Source organism: Calliopsis andreniformis, chromosome 4 (assembly GCF_051401765.1).
Source record: "Calliopsis andreniformis isolate RMS-2024a chromosome 4, iyCalAndr_principal, whole genome shotgun sequence".
Taxonomy (NCBI): domain Eukaryota; kingdom Metazoa; phylum Arthropoda; class Insecta; order Hymenoptera; family Andrenidae; genus Calliopsis; species Calliopsis andreniformis.
Genome location: NC_135065.1, coordinates 3,227,717 through 3,246,767, shown reverse-complemented (window position 1 = coordinate 3,246,767; position 19,051 = coordinate 3,227,717). Strand labels below are relative to the sequence as shown.

Here is a 19,051-nt window from a genome sequence, read left to right as displayed (position 1 = left end):
GAGTGTTAGATCATTTTAAGTATTCATAGACCTTCAAAATTTTACTTGAAAATATAATAACGATATATTAGAGTTGTTGGAAAGTTCTGTTGTCTTATTATCTATTAAATGTCTGTTTGTTCATACTCATTTTAAATTCATATTTATTCCCGCACTTTAGTCGTAACAGGTGTGCATTTCTAGGGGAAATGCGAGACGCTTTTGTTCACTTTTGTTATAACATCTGTGAAAGTATCAAAACACGACATTACGTTCCATGTTTATTTTTCAACATTGAAACATGAAAGGTATAAATATTTAAACATAAAGTCGCTGTAATGTATTATCTAATGTCACCTATGAAGTGTTGTTCCAAAATGTAATAATTTCGTAAATAATGTATTCCAAGATAATATTCGACCTTGTGGTTCGGTGTTTATTTTGAGATATTACAGCGAACAGTGTATTGTAATCCATGTGTTTCATCGTTTATTTTGTCATCATAATTACGTAGGTTTATCCTGAAACGATATTTCAATTATTTTTTTTTTTTTTTTTTTTTTTGGATAGATCGACACAGATCGATTACTAAGAGAGAAACTCGTTAGAATTTGGTTATCTGAATGGTACTTTTAGATGGAAGTGAAAATAGAGATGTGAATGAAACCGGATGTATACATTTCGTAGGCATGCGTATTACGTTACCGTATTGTGTCTTTTTTCGTTTCCCGTTGACGTCAGTTTTCCATATACTTGCATAAAAAAGCGTTACACGAGTTTTTCGAACTTGAATCGAATAATTTATAACACGCGACAAAAATTATTTTCCTACATTTATTAAAATTACGAATCCTTAGTGAAATATAACACGTTTGTATGGTGTATTTGATCTGTTGAACTCCATCGCGAGATTCGCGAGTTATAAACATGCAAATGCAAGAAACGGAAGGAGCTGATGGTGAGTAAATACATATTACGCTTATTACACTCGCTTTATCTTTCGTCTTTCCAATATTTAATGTCTGGAAAATAAATATTATGAAATTTGTACAGCCTGTGTAACGTACTTAACCTCAATTTTGCGATTGTGTATGTCGACTAGTATTACGTAGCAATATCAAATTTTAGCGATATCCTTCTCTTTAGGTTCACCATGGAACAATTCCAGCGGTTGCGACGAGGAACGCCGACCACCTCAAAAGGAGGGTAAAAAATCAAATATACTACCTCTATGGGGAAATGAAAGGACTATGAATTTAAATCCATTAATTTTGACAAATATACAGTCGTCACATTATTTTAAAGTGAATTTATATGAATTGAAAACTTATCATGAGGTTATCGATGAAATTTATTACAAAGTATCTCACCTGGAGCCATGGGAAAAGGGAAGCAGAAAAACAGCGGGTCAAACTGGCATGTGTGGAGGCGTGAGTATGTTTATTAGTACATTGATTATCTTTAACTCTTAATCTGTTTATTGACTTAAAACGAAGGAGATCGCAGAGTTATTACTGTACACGCAGACAGGCTTCAAATTTGTAGCGCTTTAAAGGACCTGGGTACTTTAAGAACTGAGAAATGCCAATTGAATAGGAAAGGTGAAATCATTTAGTATAAGTTTTATAAAGTAAAAGTTTTAAACATTTGAACTTTTACTTATAATATACAATCTGGCATCGATATTGAATATTGGTCTCAAACCAGTCTGAGAGACATCAACCAGACAGATCTTATTTAATACCACACTTATTACAGAGTAGCATGTTCTCGGTCAATAAATTATATTAAAATATAAATGTGATTAATTGACATAGGGGGGTGTAAATTTAGCGGTTCATGCAGGTTCGTGGCGTTGGTGCTGGTGGAATCGTTTCGACGGCTTATTGTCTGCTGTATAAACTCTTCACCTTGAGGTTAACACGGAAGCAATTGAATGGTCTTATCAATCATCCTGACTCTCCATATATTCGGGCATTAGGGTTTATGTACATTAGGTGAGAAAGATTATGTAACTTTTCAAAAAGAATTTTCAGTTTATTTTATCATTTATTATTATTTATATTGGCAGATATACGCAACCACCAGCTGACTTATTTAGCTGGTACAGTGATTATCTAGACGACGAAGAAGAATTAGACGTAAAAGCTGGAGGGGGTCAAGTAATGAAGATGGGTGATATCCTTAAACAATTTCTTACTAAGTTAGAGTGGTTTTCAACATTATTCCCAAGAATACCAGTGCCTATACAAAAAGAACTTGAACATCGATTAGCAGAAAGATTTCCTCAACAGTCTATGAATGCCCGAAATGCAAAACCACCTATTACGCTAAGTAGTCATGGAAAATATAGTAATACCAGTAGTAGAAAAGACAATGGCAACCTCACGTCACGAAATCAACCACGACATATCCCAGATAACGAAGCTCAGTGGGGTGAGGCTGAGAGAACAAGCCACTGGCGAGCCAGGTGCGTCTACGTGGTATGACTATAATCACGTTACTACTTTATATAAAGTTAATAATATTGTGTGAACTTGTTAGGGAAATGGGGTGAAGATTAAAGACCTACCATCTCCAGGAAAATACTCTTGCTCTCAGTGTATCATCGTTCAGTTTTCTTTATTACATATGTATGTTTTAATTTGATTCCTGTACAGTTATTTGCCTGCTCTACAAACTTTGCAGAGTATAAATCCGTCTTCATACATACATATTCTTTAAACCTACATTTGCCTGAACTCTTTAAATTCGGTTGAATTTAATAAAGTTTTTGGATTAATAGAAGCTACAGGTGAAAAATAATTTTACATTTTTGTAGAGCCATCTCAATGTTCGTGATAACTGTACACTGATCTATTTTGTTTCGTGCATTGGATATCAAGAAATAAGTAATAACTATTGGCAACTATTAAGATTCGTAATATCGAAAAGCTTTAAATAAATAATTTCTTGGTATCTTATATCATAAATAAATGCATCATATTCATGCATTTTGCACAGCCTGATATCTTTGAAAAATGACTTCGTTATTTAGCAGTACTTCCCTTCCAATCGTTTTTTTCTAGATCTGATGAAGATCGTAAGGATAAATACAGGGATCGTGATCGCGAACGAGACCGAGTTAGGGAAAGAGAACGAGACCGAGGGCGAGAAAGGGACAGAGAAAGGGATAGGCATTTTAGACGATCGTCTAGTCGTGATCGAAGTCGGAGACAGAGAGAACATAGGAGTCGTAGCAGAGACAGATCACACAGAGACCGAAGTAGAGATCGTTATCGTGATAAAGATCGCCACCGAGACAGGTAAATATTTTTCACGTTAACATACTGTTGATCACTTTTGAATGATCGTTAATTATAGGAGAGGCTCACCCTATGACTATGCCACAGAGCTTGCTCGGGAAAGAGAGAGACAACGAAGGGAGTGAAAAAGTATGCTGACATGTATATATCGAAATAAATGTTTGTACGAGTGTAACTATGGAGATAAAAACGATTTAGAGCCGAGCCATTCGAACACCACCATCGCGTTTTAAGAGAAAATTTACTCCGTTTGGAGTAATAGCCTAAATTTAATTCGACTATATTCACCATGTAGTTTACATGTTTTTATAAAATAAATTCATGATTATAATTATTTTACCGTAATTCTTTATTCTGTACTACAAATTTCCCACCAGTTTTACAGTATGGGCAAAGGTATTTCATGATTAGTGTTATTGTTAAATTTAATAAATTATGTAAGAAGTCTAAGACTCCTACTGTTCCACTACTCTGTCATGTGTCAATGTATTTTAGTATTTTTTGTAATCAATAGTTCTGTATTTGCTGCATACTTGTATATAATTATAACACTAATAAAACTTTGTTGAAAATACTCGTTTTCTTGTTGCCACTAACAGTGATTCAATGTTTCACGGCGCGTATTTTGGATTAAAATTAAAAATGGCGACAGTTAGCTGCCACCTGATCGTAGCAGAACGCGACTAAACAGCGGTTTCATCGAAACATGAGAGAAACATTTATTATCAGGTGACATCATCCGCGAGGCCAATTTTTCAAAGGTGATAAGAATATATGTTTCTTATTCTAACAACAATTTTCCATATTGCTTATGAAAAATTAACGATTCATATATCTATTCATTTTGACATTGTTGCTATTGTTATGCACCTGCAATGATCTCATGGTATATAATTTGGAATTTTAATAACAGCATATAATTTAGTTTTCATGTGTATTTTCTAATATATTTATGTATACTTGTTAAGAAACAGGTCAGTGAAAAAGAAATACGTAAGGAATGAAAATGGCGAAAATCAACGTCAAAGATCAAAGCTCCAGTCTTCCCTATGTGTGAAGTTTGTTTACGTGGGCGGCGATACCTAGTGAAGTTGCTGATTTCAGTTTAGTTATTTTAGCGGGAATTTTCAAAATTTGAAGTACTTTTGTTTTTTCATTTAATCACTTATCTTTTCGTTAAATTTAAGATTCAAATTTCACGAATAATTAAAAAATTTATAGGAGCCGTCCACAGGTCAAAGTGATTAATTCCATTTTTGGAATTTTAAAAGATTTTAGTGCCAAAGAACATAATTGATGCTTCATTTTTTATTTTTAAAATAAATATGAATATTTTTGTTTTGTGGAGTAAAGTAAGAATTAATATGGATAATATACAGGGAATTTTGAAAATAAGTTATGGAATGTTTCTTTACAAACAGTATGCAGTATGTAGTCCTTATAAGTCTGCCAGCATCTCTTGGATATCTAACATTTATTGAAATTACGTTTTACAGTTATGAAAAATTGTAGTTATGTATGTGGCATCTCCTAAATATTTGCTTAATCGGAGTTAACTTTTGTTTGCAGATGATTGGCCGACGCTGCGCTCTCATCGCTCTGGGCGGTCTTTTGATTTTCGTCCTGAGCGTTAATGTATATTTCATTCGAATGATCGTAGAGAGCTCGTCGGAAAAGGCTTCTACAAAAGGCATGCCAGTTTCACAACTGAATTCCGAGCAAGAGCAGTTAATATCTCATGCAGAGCAGAACTTACAAATTTCGCAAATGTCGGTTGTTAAAAACATGGCGCAAAGAATTAAGGAGGAAATTCAGATATTACCGTCGAGATATTTTAAGCAGAATACGAGCTATGCAATAGTTTTAGAACGTTTATTGGCTGAATTGCGAATAATGCCTAATGTTCATGAAAATATATGGAATATTCCAAATAATAATGTTAGTATTGCATACTCTGAAATAATGCAAGATAGTAACTCTATATTGTTTAATTAGTTGTTTTTATTATACAGTGTACATCGAAAAGTTATTATCAAATTTTAAGGACAATAATACTTTCATGAATGGATAGATAAGCTGAGAAATATGGACCTGGGAATTATTCTTTTCTAAGCTTTTTTCTGTTAAATATTATCCTTTATTTCAATGTACTTTCAATATACAAGGTAGAACTGAAAAATATTAGTTTTGAAGATTGGTTCTTTAAGTAGGTTGTTTTATTGATACTCTGTTACTATCTATTGCTTTTATTCGTATTGTCATTTATACAAATACTGATAATGATATGATTTAAATAGTACAATATTATCCATGTCTTATTTGTCTTTGAAGATGAAAGTCTTTTCCGACTGAAAGAAGAAATTACAGAAGGATCTAATTTTTAACATCATGTAAAATAAAAATGTATTAATTAAAAATTAATTTTATGATATCAGTTGCAAGTTAGACTCAATTATCCTTTTTTTGTTTTTACATAAAGAAGTACTCTGTTTCTATTATGATTTTAAGATTTAGCAGGAACTCTTTATTTTGTTCTGTATATCAGCATCATCCATTACTCTTATATTTGCTCTGGTGAAACAATCTTAACTTTTTAATTCCAGTGGCCTGATGCTCACCAATTGATTCCTCCAGTCGCACCTGAGTTAGGCACAATTTTGGACACTCTGCGTAAATCGAAAGTGATGCGCGCAGACAATGCACCGCTTGGCACACAATTGAAACTAATGTTAACTTTGGAGCACGGAACGAAAGCGCTTTTTAAACCACAATGGTATTCCAGAGATACCATAATCAGAGGGCCTGTTTATCATGGAAAAGATCGGCACAATGCCGAAGTCGTAGCATTCCATTTATCTTCTTTGTTGGCTTTGAGAAGAGTACCACTTACAGTTATAAGAAAACGTACGTTGTTACACGAGAAGTTTTTTTATTAAACTGTACCAATACTGTCGATTTAAATGCGAAGTATAGAATTATGTAACTAAAATATTTTCCAATGTTTGTTTCTTTCAGTCGATTTAAGAAATGAAATTCGCCCACACGCCACTCCTAATCTTTACGCGACTATGTACGAAGATGGTAACGATACTTGCTTGTACGGTGTTTGTCATTACTGCACGCCGGCAGATCCAGTTTGTGGAACAGGAGATATTTTAGAGGGTGCTTTAATATCTTGGTTGCCGCGGTACTTAAAGCTCGTAAAACATCGTCATCCATGGCAAAGAACATATAAAAAGAATAAATTGGCACTGTGGGAGACAGATGATAATTATTGTGAAAAAGTATGTCCGAAACATGTATTTATGCACCATCATTTTCTAGAAAACACAGTGTTCAATGCTAATGACTTTTCTAGGTAAAAGAATTCAAGACGTACTCTCCTCAATCATCAAGTAGACTTTTAGATTTGGTAGACACAGCAATTTTTGATTTCTTAATGGACAATGGTGATCGTCATCATTACGAGTTAGCTCAAAACAATTTTCATAACCCTGCTGCTTTATTAATTGATAATGGAAAAAGCCTTGGAAATCCTGATGCTGATCATTTTGATATTTTAGCTCCACTGTATCAGTGTTGTATGTATGTATTTCAAAAAGATTTATTTCTCATTTAAGGAATGGAGTTGTTCGAATTCTTATTGCGTATTTTCTTATAGGATCCATAAAACTACCTGGGATCGTTTAAAGCTATTTAGCGGTGGTTCTTTAAGTATAGCCCTTGGAAGACTCATTGAACATGAGTCAATAATAGCCGATGTTGAACCCCTCATGACCGATGCCCATTTAAGTGCCATGGACAGGAGACTACTTACAATATATGCAGTTATAGAATATTGTCTGAAAAATAAGAAATATGCTTCTAATGTTATTCTGGATCATCGGTAGCCTAATTTTATCGAATAGTACGCGCATTTCAATGTTTGAACTATTAGAAGAATTTATATTTTAGATATATGCTGAAATTTTTTAGTAACATTCTAAAGAATCATGTCAATTTAATATTTATTAAAGACTTGTCGGATTGTTTTTATTGAATGAATGAAAACTAAACTAAAACAGAAAGAGTATGTATCTTTGATTTAAATAAAATGGCTTTGTATACAACGTTTAAAATTACTAAGCAAATTAAAATTGTTCATATATTTAAAAAAAACTATAGTAACGTGATATATTATCATAAATTAGATTTTAAATCACAATATTGTCACGGATCTGTCAATTTCTTTTTTACGTAAAAAATGTGCATGTTTATGCTTTCATTATAAAGCATTTATACTATCTAAATCGAATCAAGAGTCAAGATACATTTGCCAATGAAAGTAATATTAATTTACGCGAAATTGTTCTAGACAGTGAATAAATGAAATTCGTAAAAAAAGAATGGTCGAATGATATCAGCCCATTAAAGTTTAGTGTAATTTTATTTGATGACACAATAATTATCGTTATCTGGATAAAGGTCGAGTGCAGCGTCGTACAACGTATAAATACGGTACAAACGTAAAAAACCTGTAAATGCGACTGTATAATTGTTACGTTACATACACACCGTATTGAGGACATCGTGCCACATATCGGAATCTGAAATTGGCCTTAAAAAGCCTGGTAAACATGTACAATATGTATAGTCTGTGTGTAGCCTGTGTTATCTTCTATCATTTTGGCAGTTGAGTGACACGCTGCAATCCATCGAATTGCACATTATAGGGTTGAACTCTTTTGTTTATCTACCTCCTCTCGTTTTATACACTTTACACGTCGTTACTAAAAGAGATCTCGCAGGCTACCATGGGACTTTGAATGAAATTTGCATCTATTATCATCGTATATCCCAATCGTATTTTGTATTTACAACGTTACATGACCAGAATTACTCACGTATCTTACTGGCTAGTTATAAACTTTATCCATAACATACATTTAGCGCCGTCATCGTTAGGTTGTATATGTGTTAACATTCTTTAATTAAATAGAGCTTTCGTAGCAAAGTATGTATAAATAGACTATTTTTGCACGCACATCAATCAAGTGCTCACTTCGAACTGCGCTGCATTCCTGAAGGCAAGACAGTACACTCCATTGAGCGGTTCGTCCATGAGATCCGTTTATCGAATAAGATAAGCTATTACCTGAAAGTAGTGGACGAGAGGAATGGCGGTTCCTCGATCCTAAATCAATGGCTCAGTTCGAAGCCTTTACGCCCTATGATAATACTGTATATTCCATCCAAATTTTTTCAAGTAGAGTCATATTAAGCTATACCTTACGTGGATCGTACTTGATTTGAACGTAGAAATGTATCTGTTTAAAATAGATTCGTACTTCCGTAACGGCAGCGTGGATTATTGCATCGCGTGGCGACGTACATGTTTACGTCGTTACATTCGAAGAACATAGTATTTATCGTTTACTTGTTCCTTACTTATTTAATTACATATCACACCGAAGTGCTTGACGCACGTAAAAATCTAGAATAAATATAGGCCAGTTGTAGGCGTCGAAAATTTTTCTTGACAATTTTAATTTTTAATTTCATTTGTAATGCACATCATTGCCTTATGTACGAGCAAAATGGAAGGACGTGTTTTATATAAAGAGTATCGTATCACGTATTATTGAAAACGTCGAAGTTTTCAATGATAATATCGATCGTTTGCTACCTTTCACATTTTCCACAGTAAAAAGTTAAAAGGAGAAAATCTGTATTTATATTCTAAAGATATTAAAAATTCAGTTTTGATTTGTTTTTGTTTCTTTAATCTTCATATGCTTTCTAATTCGGTTGTACGTCCCAAACAGGCATAAATTGCTGTTTCTTGAAATCCAGGATACAATCTGGCCTGATACATAATGCACGATCATCTTTGGAGATTATGCTTCGTTTGAATAGCAGTGAAATAGTCGAATTAAAGCGCTGATTCTACGCCTCTGGACGATGATGTTGACGAACTCAAGTCTTCAGAGTGGCGAGTGTGCGATGAGTCTAGGGAGGTAACCGAGTCGCTGTCGTTGCTGTGAGGACTCGAATAATTGGCTGCTTCCTGTAGCCTCATTAGCATATTTAGCTGCAGGGAATAATTAATTCTTCATTAGATATTTTGCTTCTACTTATATAAAGGATTATAGTACATAACAAGTCACATGATTCTTTTATAATTAAATGTCAAGAACAAATTTATTATATTGAAATATTAGGGGTACCCATGAGTCATTAATCCTAGAACTCTTGAGCTTTTAATGCGTAGAACGTTTTCTCTTTCTTGTGCACAGTGTTTTTAACTCAAGGGAAATAAATCTAGTTTAAAGTTTTTCGATTTGTGGGTTTGAGGAATCCTCCCGTTATGAGTTCTAGGGTTAATCTTTTAATTAATTACATTTTTATTACAGAGGAATTGAAAATTGATCAAAGAAGTGGCAAAGGGACGTGAATAATGATGGGGATGATATAATTAATTAAGCAAATTATACAACAAAATTTTGATTCATGTATGAATCAATGGCTTGAAAAACAGTACAATGAGAAAGTTGAGACTTCATAAGTGGCATGCAGTTCTTATTGATGAGGTTTCCGGATGTAAGGTGTCCTTTTGGAAGAATTATCCCAACGTTTTGCTAATATTACAGCTGGTTTCATCAGGGGTTAAGGGACACATCGATAGTATCAGTGTGTCTATCAACTCTCAGTGTTGAGATCAAATTCTCAAAAAATAGTTTCTAGTCTTGTACTGTTCTTCAACTCACCGATTCACATGTATTTAAAATACTTGATTGCTTATGATCCACTTGCTCTATTTTGCTGTAGCTATAAACAGGAACATTTACTAACCAGTGGATCACCTTCGGTATCGCTGTGCGTGCTGCCAAGACTTTTCACGCTTGATGCCCCGACTCCAGATGTATGCCCGGAGGTAACGACATCGTAACCAACGTCCTCAGGTCGTAAACGAAGAAGAGCATCACTGCCTCCATGCACCGCGTTCGTGGAAATCCATGGATAACTCGAAATGATGAATTGAGCTGGATCTTCCCAAGAAGTGTCGCCATTTCCATTCCCACTGACACGTCTGCCGTACAGTGTTAATCCTTCTCTGACTGCTTCTACTAAATATGGTATTACGGAGTAGTTCCACAAGTCCGTGAACCATACTTGGGAACCCGTTACTTCCATTGGACAGGACAGAAATAGTCGTGGCCCTGAAATGTCATACGTTTGTTACTCAAGTATTCTCCATGAAACAGGAATTATCAGAGTCATGTTATAATGATATTAAATTGTAATAATATTTGCCATTTTCGACCACTTTACCTATAGTTACATCGGAGCTACTATGAGTTTCTAGGAACTTGTTGAGATGTAGCCAAACTCGGGGCAACCACTCGACAACCGCTGCCATTTCTGCGTTTCTGGTTCCGCCACACTCGCGTAATTCATGTTCTAATAATTTCCGCCTGAGATAACGGCCTAAGAACCCCTTGACTGGTTCCATGTGGTTAGCGCAAAGTACCCACCTAAGAAGAAAAACATTAAAGACACTTAATCTATAAAAGAATATAAGTGCACATATATCTGTTGAAAGAGGAGATAAAACACACCTGAAATTATGATGTAATTGAAGGTTTGTCGTGCTGCAAGTAGCCTGACTCATGGTGCCGATAATAGCTGGGCAAGACGAGTGTCTGGTGCCGAGAAGTCCGCTGAACAACTCTCCCAGAGATGCAGCGTGCTGTAGGTTTTCAAGAATGATCACTCTTGGTAGTTCGTCGGCTGCGTTTGAGTCGCATCTTTCGGCGATATGTGCGAGATATTGCCTGAGTTCTTTGCTAGATTTGTGATCAACGTTGAATGTAGCCACTGCTGCCGCATCCTTCGTATCGTTATCGGCATCTACTAGAGCATGAGCCAATTTCCCAGCCAAATAGCTCTTGCCAGTACCGCTCGGCCCACAAAGGATAACCCTGCGATGTTCGGTTAGCAGAGATATCAATCGCTGTACGATAGACCGCGGTATTAATGTATCCACAGCGAGCCAAGAGTAACCGGAAAGCACCAAATAGATGGTCTTGACGTGGCCTATCAGGTATCCACAGGGGAGAAGTTCTGGATGCTGAGAATCCGTAGTGCATCTGTATCGACAAGTAACAAAGTTATGATAAATTCATTTATAGTTTGTAATGAGCACAGAAGCTTTTAGCTTTGACTTTACTTGAATGAATAAGTCTAGAAAATCATCTCTTAGCACAGTATTTGCTATTGCAATTGCAATTGCTAGTATTCATTTATAGAAGAGCTAAGAGAATCATTTGAGCAAAATTTTATTTTTTGAATAAAACATTTTTCGTGTATTTTTAGACTGAAATAAGTTATGTATCTAAGAATTGTAATTTCAATGTAATTCTTATTTTCAAGTTTTACAAAGTATATTATAAGTGAATGAAGTCAAGACTTTCCAGAACAGTAGAAGTTTCTGTAAATTTATGTAATATTAATTCCTTCCTTTCAATTCTTTTAAATGCGTATTATTCATAATGCAAAATTCTAATTGTGTCTCTTAGGAGGAAAATTGATTACAAAAATATGGAGGTTTGTGATACCATACACACTCCTTTACAGAATTTCCTTGAAGAGTAGAGGATAAGAAAATAGAACTTGATAGTTTAGCTCTCAGATATATAACTTCAATTTTTAATTAGATATCTTTTTCCTCAATAACGATATAAATTTATTTGTTGCAACATACCTAGAAGCTTCACCAAGGTGATAAGCAGCGACACACTCAACGCCAAGCCCCAAGTTTGTTACAGGATCAACTCTTGTAACATACTCCTTGAAACACCGTCGTACGGTGGAGTCAAGGGAATCCCAAGTTGTCTTGTTGCTGATGCAAACGCTTGCGATGACACAGTGAGGTGGTTCACCGATGCTACCATCCGAGGTACTTCCGGTTACGAGATTATAATTGAAGTTCTTCTCGCTGCCTAGATAGATAGCCACATTAATTCTTTTCCCATCCGTATCTTGCTCCATAGCTGGTTCTCCTGTAGTGGAGGTGGTCGATGGCACGACTGGATGATCTGGTACATTTAAATCTTCTAATTGATCAGCTGCTGAATTGCTGTCACCATTTGAAAGTGCAGCAACAGTGGACGCGACCTCCGTCATGCTAAAACGTCTATCTGGGTCACTAGGCAGCGATGATTGAGAAGATGTGAGGGATTTTGATGTCACTAGTCTCTGAAGACGTTCATTATTTTGTTTCAAATTGAGCATCTCGTTCTGTAAGCATAGGCATTATTTTGAGATTAATGAAGGTAAGAATATGTTTATAATATAAAATTATTTTGGACTCTTGATCGCGGCTCTCAATTGAATTCATTGATCCAATATAAAAATGTATATAAACGTACAGACATTGAGTGATTAGAAGGTTCAAGAAAGATTTAGCCATGTGAATAAAATAAATATTGCCTGGCATATGTTGTCAAAATGTCTCTAAGTATAATTATTCCATTAAAACAAATCCTAGCAAATAACTGCAAAATACGTACCCTCATCTTAATAACTGTGTCTTTCAGAGACTCCAACTGATGCGCAGAGGATAAAGCCTCTAGTCTGATATCCGTTAACACAAGGTCCTTTTCCCTGAGTTGCTTCTTCAACTCGACCACGTCCTCGTCCTCTTTTTTGTACAAAGCTGAGCTACTCTTACTCCCAGTCAGCGGGTTCTCCACCTCTGGTGACTTTTGTCCGTTGCTTCTAGCACCTTGGTTTCTAGAGGAATCGTGTTTCGAGGCGGTTGGCAACCTGGGACTATTCGGCGCGCTGAGGTCGCCGCCGGTACTCTCCTTGCAATCCTCAGCGTCAGAAACAGAGCCATGTCTGTTCTTCCGCGATCTCGAGAAGGCTTTCGAAAACGAGCTACGAAGCCAGCCTTTCTTTTTATGGTGACTACTAGCCGAGCAGGCGCTGCTCAACGAATTTAAAGAAGTCACGCTGTCCGCGGACAACTGTCTCGCCATCGAAGCACCTTGGTGATTGCTGCTCCCGGTGCATCCAGTTGTGCCGGAGTCAGAATCGCCGAGGGTGTGACGGCGACCGTTGTTCGTGGAGGGACCATTGTTCAGGCCAGCTTCGGCGCTCTGTTTTCGAAGCCTCTCGATTGTCTCTCTCAATTCTTGTAGCTCGGAATCCTAAAAATTACAGAGAAATTTTGAAGTCGCTTTCTTCGTGATAGGAGTGATAGATTTTGTCATTTGATCTGTGGATGGATGTTAGGTTTGAGCATATCAAGGTAAGGTCACTCAGAGACCCCAATACTACTTTTTCAATACGATCGAATTTCTCAATTTTCAAATTTTTAACCCTTAAAACCCTTCTGTTTTTTATGTAGGTACTTGTTTCAATATTCTGGATTCTAGTTCCTAGAAATCTGTATCTGTATTCTGAGTGACCATTCCTGGGTGTGATAAGGACTAGATAAGATAGGAAATTTGGGGATGATTAGGAATATAGATGGTTAAGTATTTTGGGGATTTATAAAATTATAAATAGCTTTATGTACTATAACTTGTTTTACTTTATGCAAAGTTAATTGTATAATTTTATAAGAACTACTGGACTATTATGGTGAATTTCTTTTATGGTTTCTTAGTGACATTTATTGTTAATGAGGATATCAAGTTTTTTCATACTCAAGATAATTGTTCGGTATCAACCTCCTCTCTAGCTTTCTTCCTACTTTCTTTAAACACCTACTTTCATCTTCCTTCTAATTGATTAACAAACATTCCCTCATAAATCTTTACGCTTTTCTGCACTTATGACTTTTATATACCTTGGTACTTGATGTTTTATTAACTTTCGAAGTATCTCTACATACTTTTAACTATGACTGCAAAATAGATACAGAAACGTTATACACAATTCTTCGTGCAAACTGTTTCAATCATTTGGACACTTTATACTTGAGTTTCTTGACTTGATTTTAAATTAGATATTTCATTCGATTTTGGTCCTATATTTTCATGTTTTTAGAGTTCCTTTTCCAGAAAATTTCCCGAAGAAAACGGTAAATAAACCTCGTTATCCTCAATCAAGGGGATCGTTGTCGTGAAAAGGGCAAGGTTCTCGACCATGACAACAAGCACAGCTATCCGAGTGACTGATCATCGAGTCGTTACTCCAAGAGCCAGTCATGCTGAACAATTGTTTCATAGACTTCGAATGTAGTTCTTTTCCATGTCTGCCCGACTTGCCCTCTTGACATGATAGTGGACTTTTCTTCAAACCCTTGGCCGTAGAATTATTATTAGTTCCGCTGAACGCAGCAGGGCTGAAATTAGATGGAAGATCGAATGCCTTTGCGGTCTCTGGGTCCACTTTTCGCCGCGCTTTCGTTTTATTAGAGATACTCCTTAATCCTCTTTCCAACTTCGCATGGAAACTGCTCAGCTTCTCTGACGTCGGTGAGCTTCGCTGAGACTTCTGCTCCTGCTTCAAATCGGTAACTTTCTGCGTTGTTTTTACGTCCACGTTTCGGTGATGCTTCAGGTCTTTATTCGACTTGTCTTCAGCGATCAACCTTTTACCGACGATCTTAGACGAATAACTGGAGCTCCTCGAAGTGGTTGAGCACGATCTCAACGAGTAATCGTCAGAGGTAGGCACTCGGAGACCCAGAGCCTTCGCATCCTCTGGTGGGATGGGGATCATGAGCATACCGTTTACTAACTTAATATTATTATTAGGGTATGCAGACAATAATTGCATTGCTTTCAAGTCACCTGGTCGATCTAGTCTCCGACTGGGGGGAGGTCTTGGAGGTAATAGCTGATTGATAGTTTTGTCCGAGCTTTGATTGCTTTGCATAGCGAGCAGAATTTTTTCGAGATCTACAGTTTTAGGGAGAAGGTTACATCTATGAGGTTAGTCGATGAATATGGAGGAAATCCGGTAGTTATGTTCATTCATTTCTGTGATAACTGAAGCGTGTATGATTCACGGCATTCTTGGTCATGGGGAATCCGTGATGGGATATTGATGGTCGTTAGGAGAATTTTTGTGTCAAATACATTGTCATTGTGCAACCTACAATTTTGTATTTACGTTCTGCAGCATTTTTGCGTAACTTCTGTTCGGTGTGCAAATTCACACGATGAGAGTTGATATTGTTTCTATCGGTGGTTTCATATTTTCGAGGAGGATGTGTGACAGATCGTGTGAGCGATAAGTAATGAAATACTCACTTTCTTTTCGGCCGTCGCTGTAAGTTGCTGCAATCGTTGTGTCATGTTCGACAGTGATTGTTCGAAAGCTGATACCACGTGAGCCTGAAACAGAAAAATGAGAGAAAAGGTTAATAATCTGAAAAGTATTTCAATAATATAACAGTGAAACAAGCATGGATATTCATTTGAAAATAGACATTATTTTTATTTTGAATTGTATAGTTAATTTTTATTTCTGTTTTATTCTTAAAGAAATGGAGAATATTTATTGTAATACCCAATTTGCATATCTAAATGACTTTAAAGTTATGCATTAGTTAAAAAATTGTTGCGTATAATTTTGAGGAAGGAGCATTTCATAAGATATATATTTTGTTAAATCTGAAAAGAGGGATCAATATGGATGATGATCTAACAAGAGAAGAAAGAGAAATAAACAGAAACTGAGAATAAGAGCAAGAGGGGAAGAAGAAAAAGAAATGTCAGCAAAGTGTGGAGACACCACTTTTGTACCAACTTTTTCGCAAACTATTAATTTAACATATCTAGATACATACACAACTTCCTAAATTTAAAATAACGGAGTATAAGGCAGAGTTTGCTAGAGTAGCCTTGTTAACGAGTTCAACTAACAGACTCAGACGACGAAGTCATCTATCTATGTATAAATCCTGTCTCTCCTCTGTTACTCTCGCAGCACAAAATCTCCACGAGTAGGACATAGAAAAATTAAAGGATAGGATGAGTTATACAGTAGACTACAAGTGGCACAAAGAACGAGAAGAGGAGACAGAGGCAAAAAAAAGAGAAGAGGTTTAATGAAATATGAATAAACAAAAAGGAAAGGAGGAAAAGGAAATAAGGATGTGTATAATTTAGTAGAACATAGTAGGAATGGGGAATAAATGTGAGAAAACCTGTAGGAATATTTGGAAGAAAAAATGTGATATTGTTGGGACTAACAAGGAGACATAGCTAAATGAGGAGAGGGTAGAAGAAAATAAAATTGAAGGCTACCAAGAAAGATATATACATATTCTTTTCATAGATGGAAGAATTTTCCAGATTCGAACGTTTCTTTTTTAAAAAAATATATTAACAGTTATTGCTTTCAAATTTAATAGTCAACGAGGCCTTTTATTTCATTTATCGAAGACTTTCTTCCTGCATCATAAAGCTGGAAATTCTAAAACTTCAGTAATCTACAACGAAGCAACCGAAATATTAAATGGCACCCGATCATTAGAAAAGATATTCATTGGGAAAAAAATATGTGGGACGGTTTAGAAGCCTTATACATTTCGATATTTTAATCAAAAGGCTTTCGAGATGACGCACAGAAGATGGATAACGTCGAGTGGAGCCACGCGATGCCTCTATCTTCCGTGTATCGATCCCAGCCACCTAATTTTCGTTGCCCAGCTCACCACGATAATTCGGTTTTTTTCAGCCCTCGAGTGGGCACGCGTAGCGGATAGCCGCAATGGCGATTCAAGGAGCGATTTCGACGAAAATAGAAAGGGCCAGAGTAGTATTTGTGGTACAACGACCTTCTCGACCGCAAGTACACCGTGTACTCGGGATGCAGAATGGGTTTCTGGTTTCGTTAGTCCAGATTCGATCGAGAGATCTATCGAATCGAGACTGGCGAGCCCGTAGGATTTGCGGTTTCGCTGTTTCGATGGGGCATGCGAAACGTACCGTTTTCATCATAACGAATTGCTTTGAACTCGTTCTAGCAAATCTCGATGGTAGAAACGAATTGGTGGATATGCTCGGGTAATCCCATTTTTTAGTTAACCACGTTTTAGGGTCATTATACTGGGAAAATTTAATATAATATAGATACAGAGGTAATTGAATCGGTGAGTTGAAGAACAGTTAAATCCAAACCTGGCCATTTTCAAATAATTTTAACACTATATCTGGATCCCAGAACCAAAGTGTATTAAGTTAAGGGTGTAAAAAAGGCTGAATCATATGATATACTATGCTTCTGAAGTTCAGATATATGTATAAAATTCATAGAACTACGTGTTGGAATGTTGATATCTTAGAATATGGTTTTTGAATATGTATTGTTCTTCAATTCATTGATTCAGTTATTCCCTCTTGATCACACATTGAAGGAAAAACCCTCTTTCTAGTTTTACGTAATATATAGTAGATAAGTTTGTATCAAAATTATTTGTTAGTTAAATTATGAGACAGATTTCAACTACTATCATATTATCAATGGTAACTAATTACCTTTTTATCTGGCAAATGTAATAATCTTGTGACCTATTACTACAAAACTTGTTTCTCAACGCTATTTGTTTCCATGCTGTGCATACATCTACATATATTTCCATATTCCTTTCAAGATTTTCATAACGTTTGCAGAAATTTTTTGAAAAATTATTTTTAAATAACGAAGTCGCGTTTGCATTTCAGAACAATTTTTATTATTTCAAATGTCTCAATACAATCTTCTTCAGACTGAGACAAAAGAAGGTTAAATACTTAAACAATGTTAAAAATATGTTCCCATTTTCTGTTACATGGAACCAGGGAATTCCTTCAAAATAAATATTGTCAACACAGAAAGTAAAAATTAGAATCTAAGTTACTTCTACGCGCTCAAAACAATATTAATGTTAAAGTTTGTTTCGACCACCATTGTACAACTGTTTGAATGGAGTCCATGACAAAAGAGTTGTTAACCGAAGGGACGTTTTGAAATATAATTCAGAGCCAGGAACTCACTGTTCCCGCAGAACTGCCGACAAAGCGAGAGAGAAAACGAAGAGAACAAAGGTTAAAGGACGCGTGGGTGAGCCACGTTTCTACGCGTAATACCAGAGAAATTATTCTGCTCGTAAAGCGCAAACGGTAATTTTCTCGAACGTATCTCAGGACTCCCTCATTGTTGTAGCTTTTCGCTTTGCGTCGCGAGACGTGGAATGAACCTTCGCAATCGCGACGATGATTGTAGCCGTGGAACACATGCGATGCGTTCTCCCTTCCGTTGGAATGTCAGCATGGAATTGCATTGTCAAAGTCGACCAGTCACTTCGAGGGAAGACCGAAAACTCTTTTTATGGAACACTAACTTTGACAGCGGATTCGTTTGTGCTCGAGCGAGGAGAATGTTTTGTTCCCGCGATATAAAGTCGTTTAGAATTATAGCAGAGTTGCAGTAGTTGAATTAGTATTGCAATTATCAAAAGTTAATAGGTATGCATCTATATTCTTATTATATTTTAGTACAGATATTATTTGAAAAAGGAGGAACAGAAATAATGTGGTAAAGTTAATTATTTATGGATTGTGAGAAAATTAGGGAAACTAAAACAAGTGGCATGTTAGAAAATGGAATAACTTTTATTAGAGATTCTAAATCACTCATTTTTATAGTTTTGAAGGTTTTAATGTTAAAAAGAGAACATTTAAGTAAATGAATTAGGCAAAACTAGAACAAGTGGGATGTTAGAAAATAGAGTAATTTTTATGAACAATTTTAAACTACTCAGTTTGAAAATGTTGCAGGTTTTA

General features: G+C 35.8%; 4 protein-coding genes across 11 annotated transcripts in view; 2 read left to right on the top strand and 2 right to left on the bottom strand.

Annotated features, from left to right (window-relative positions):
• The first annotated feature begins 593 nt into the window (after positions 1-593).
• LOC143178588 (pre-mRNA-splicing factor 38B) lies at positions 594-3,629 on the top strand. 4 transcript variants are annotated; one of them, XM_076377331.1, is made up of 6 exons: positions 594-937; positions 1,126-1,409; positions 1,825-1,976; positions 2,051-2,449; positions 3,048-3,284; positions 3,372-3,629. In XM_076377331.1, exons 1-6 carry the CDS (start codon positions 907-909, stop codon positions 3,439-3,441), a joined length of 1,173 nt encoding a protein of 390 aa, XP_076233446.1. In that variant the 5' UTR covers positions 594-906; the 3' UTR covers positions 3,442-3,629. The 4 variants fall into 4 exon arrangements, with proteins under 4 accessions (XP_076233446.1, XP_076233447.1, XP_076233444.1 ...); XM_076377332.1 differs by having other exon boundaries at positions 3,343-3,629; XM_076377329.1 differs by having other exon boundaries at positions 1,813-1,976.
• Positions 3,630-3,774: 145 nt separating this feature from the next.
• Positions 3,775-7,328, top strand: LOC143178587 (glycosaminoglycan xylosylkinase). Of its 2 annotated transcripts, none has more exons than XM_076377326.1 (6): positions 3,775-4,045; positions 4,854-5,222; positions 5,888-6,188; positions 6,300-6,568; positions 6,643-6,869; positions 6,946-7,328. In XM_076377326.1, exons 2-6 carry the CDS (start codon positions 4,854-4,856, stop codon positions 7,172-7,174), a joined length of 1,395 nt encoding a protein of 464 aa, XP_076233441.1. In that variant the 5' UTR covers positions 3,775-4,045; the 3' UTR covers positions 7,175-7,328. The 2 variants fall into 2 exon arrangements, with proteins under 2 accessions (XP_076233441.1, XP_076233443.1); XM_076377328.1 differs by having other exon boundaries at positions 6,643-6,865; positions 6,946-7,050.
• A 355-nt stretch (positions 7,329-7,683) lies between these two features.
• Positions 7,684-19,051, bottom strand: part of LOC143178604 (protein sickie-like) — a 117,051-nt gene continuing 105,683 nt past the window's right edge. For 3 of the 4 annotated variants that reach the window (XM_076377352.1, XM_076377353.1, XM_076377354.1), the window contains 7 exons: positions 15,533-15,616; positions 12,836-13,477; positions 12,028-12,563; positions 10,883-11,413; positions 10,596-10,798; positions 10,116-10,483; positions 7,684-9,354 (listed from right to left, as the gene is read on the bottom strand). In XM_076377352.1, coding sequence (XP_076233467.1) covers positions 9,196-9,354; positions 10,116-10,483; positions 10,596-10,798; positions 10,883-11,413; positions 12,028-12,563; positions 12,836-13,477; positions 15,533-15,616 — 2,523 coding nt within the window. In that variant the 3' untranslated portion in view covers positions 7,684-9,195. The remainder of the gene's footprint in view (positions 9,355-10,115; positions 10,484-10,595; positions 10,799-10,882; positions 11,414-12,027; positions 12,564-12,835; positions 13,478-15,532; positions 15,617-19,051) is intronic. The other variant, XR_013001818.1, reaches the window with a different exon arrangement.
• On the bottom strand, positions 14,376-15,155 carry LOC143178213 (uncharacterized). The gene has a single exon (XM_076376746.1). It carries the CDS (start codon positions 15,153-15,155, stop codon positions 14,376-14,378), a length of 780 nt encoding a protein of 259 aa, XP_076232861.1.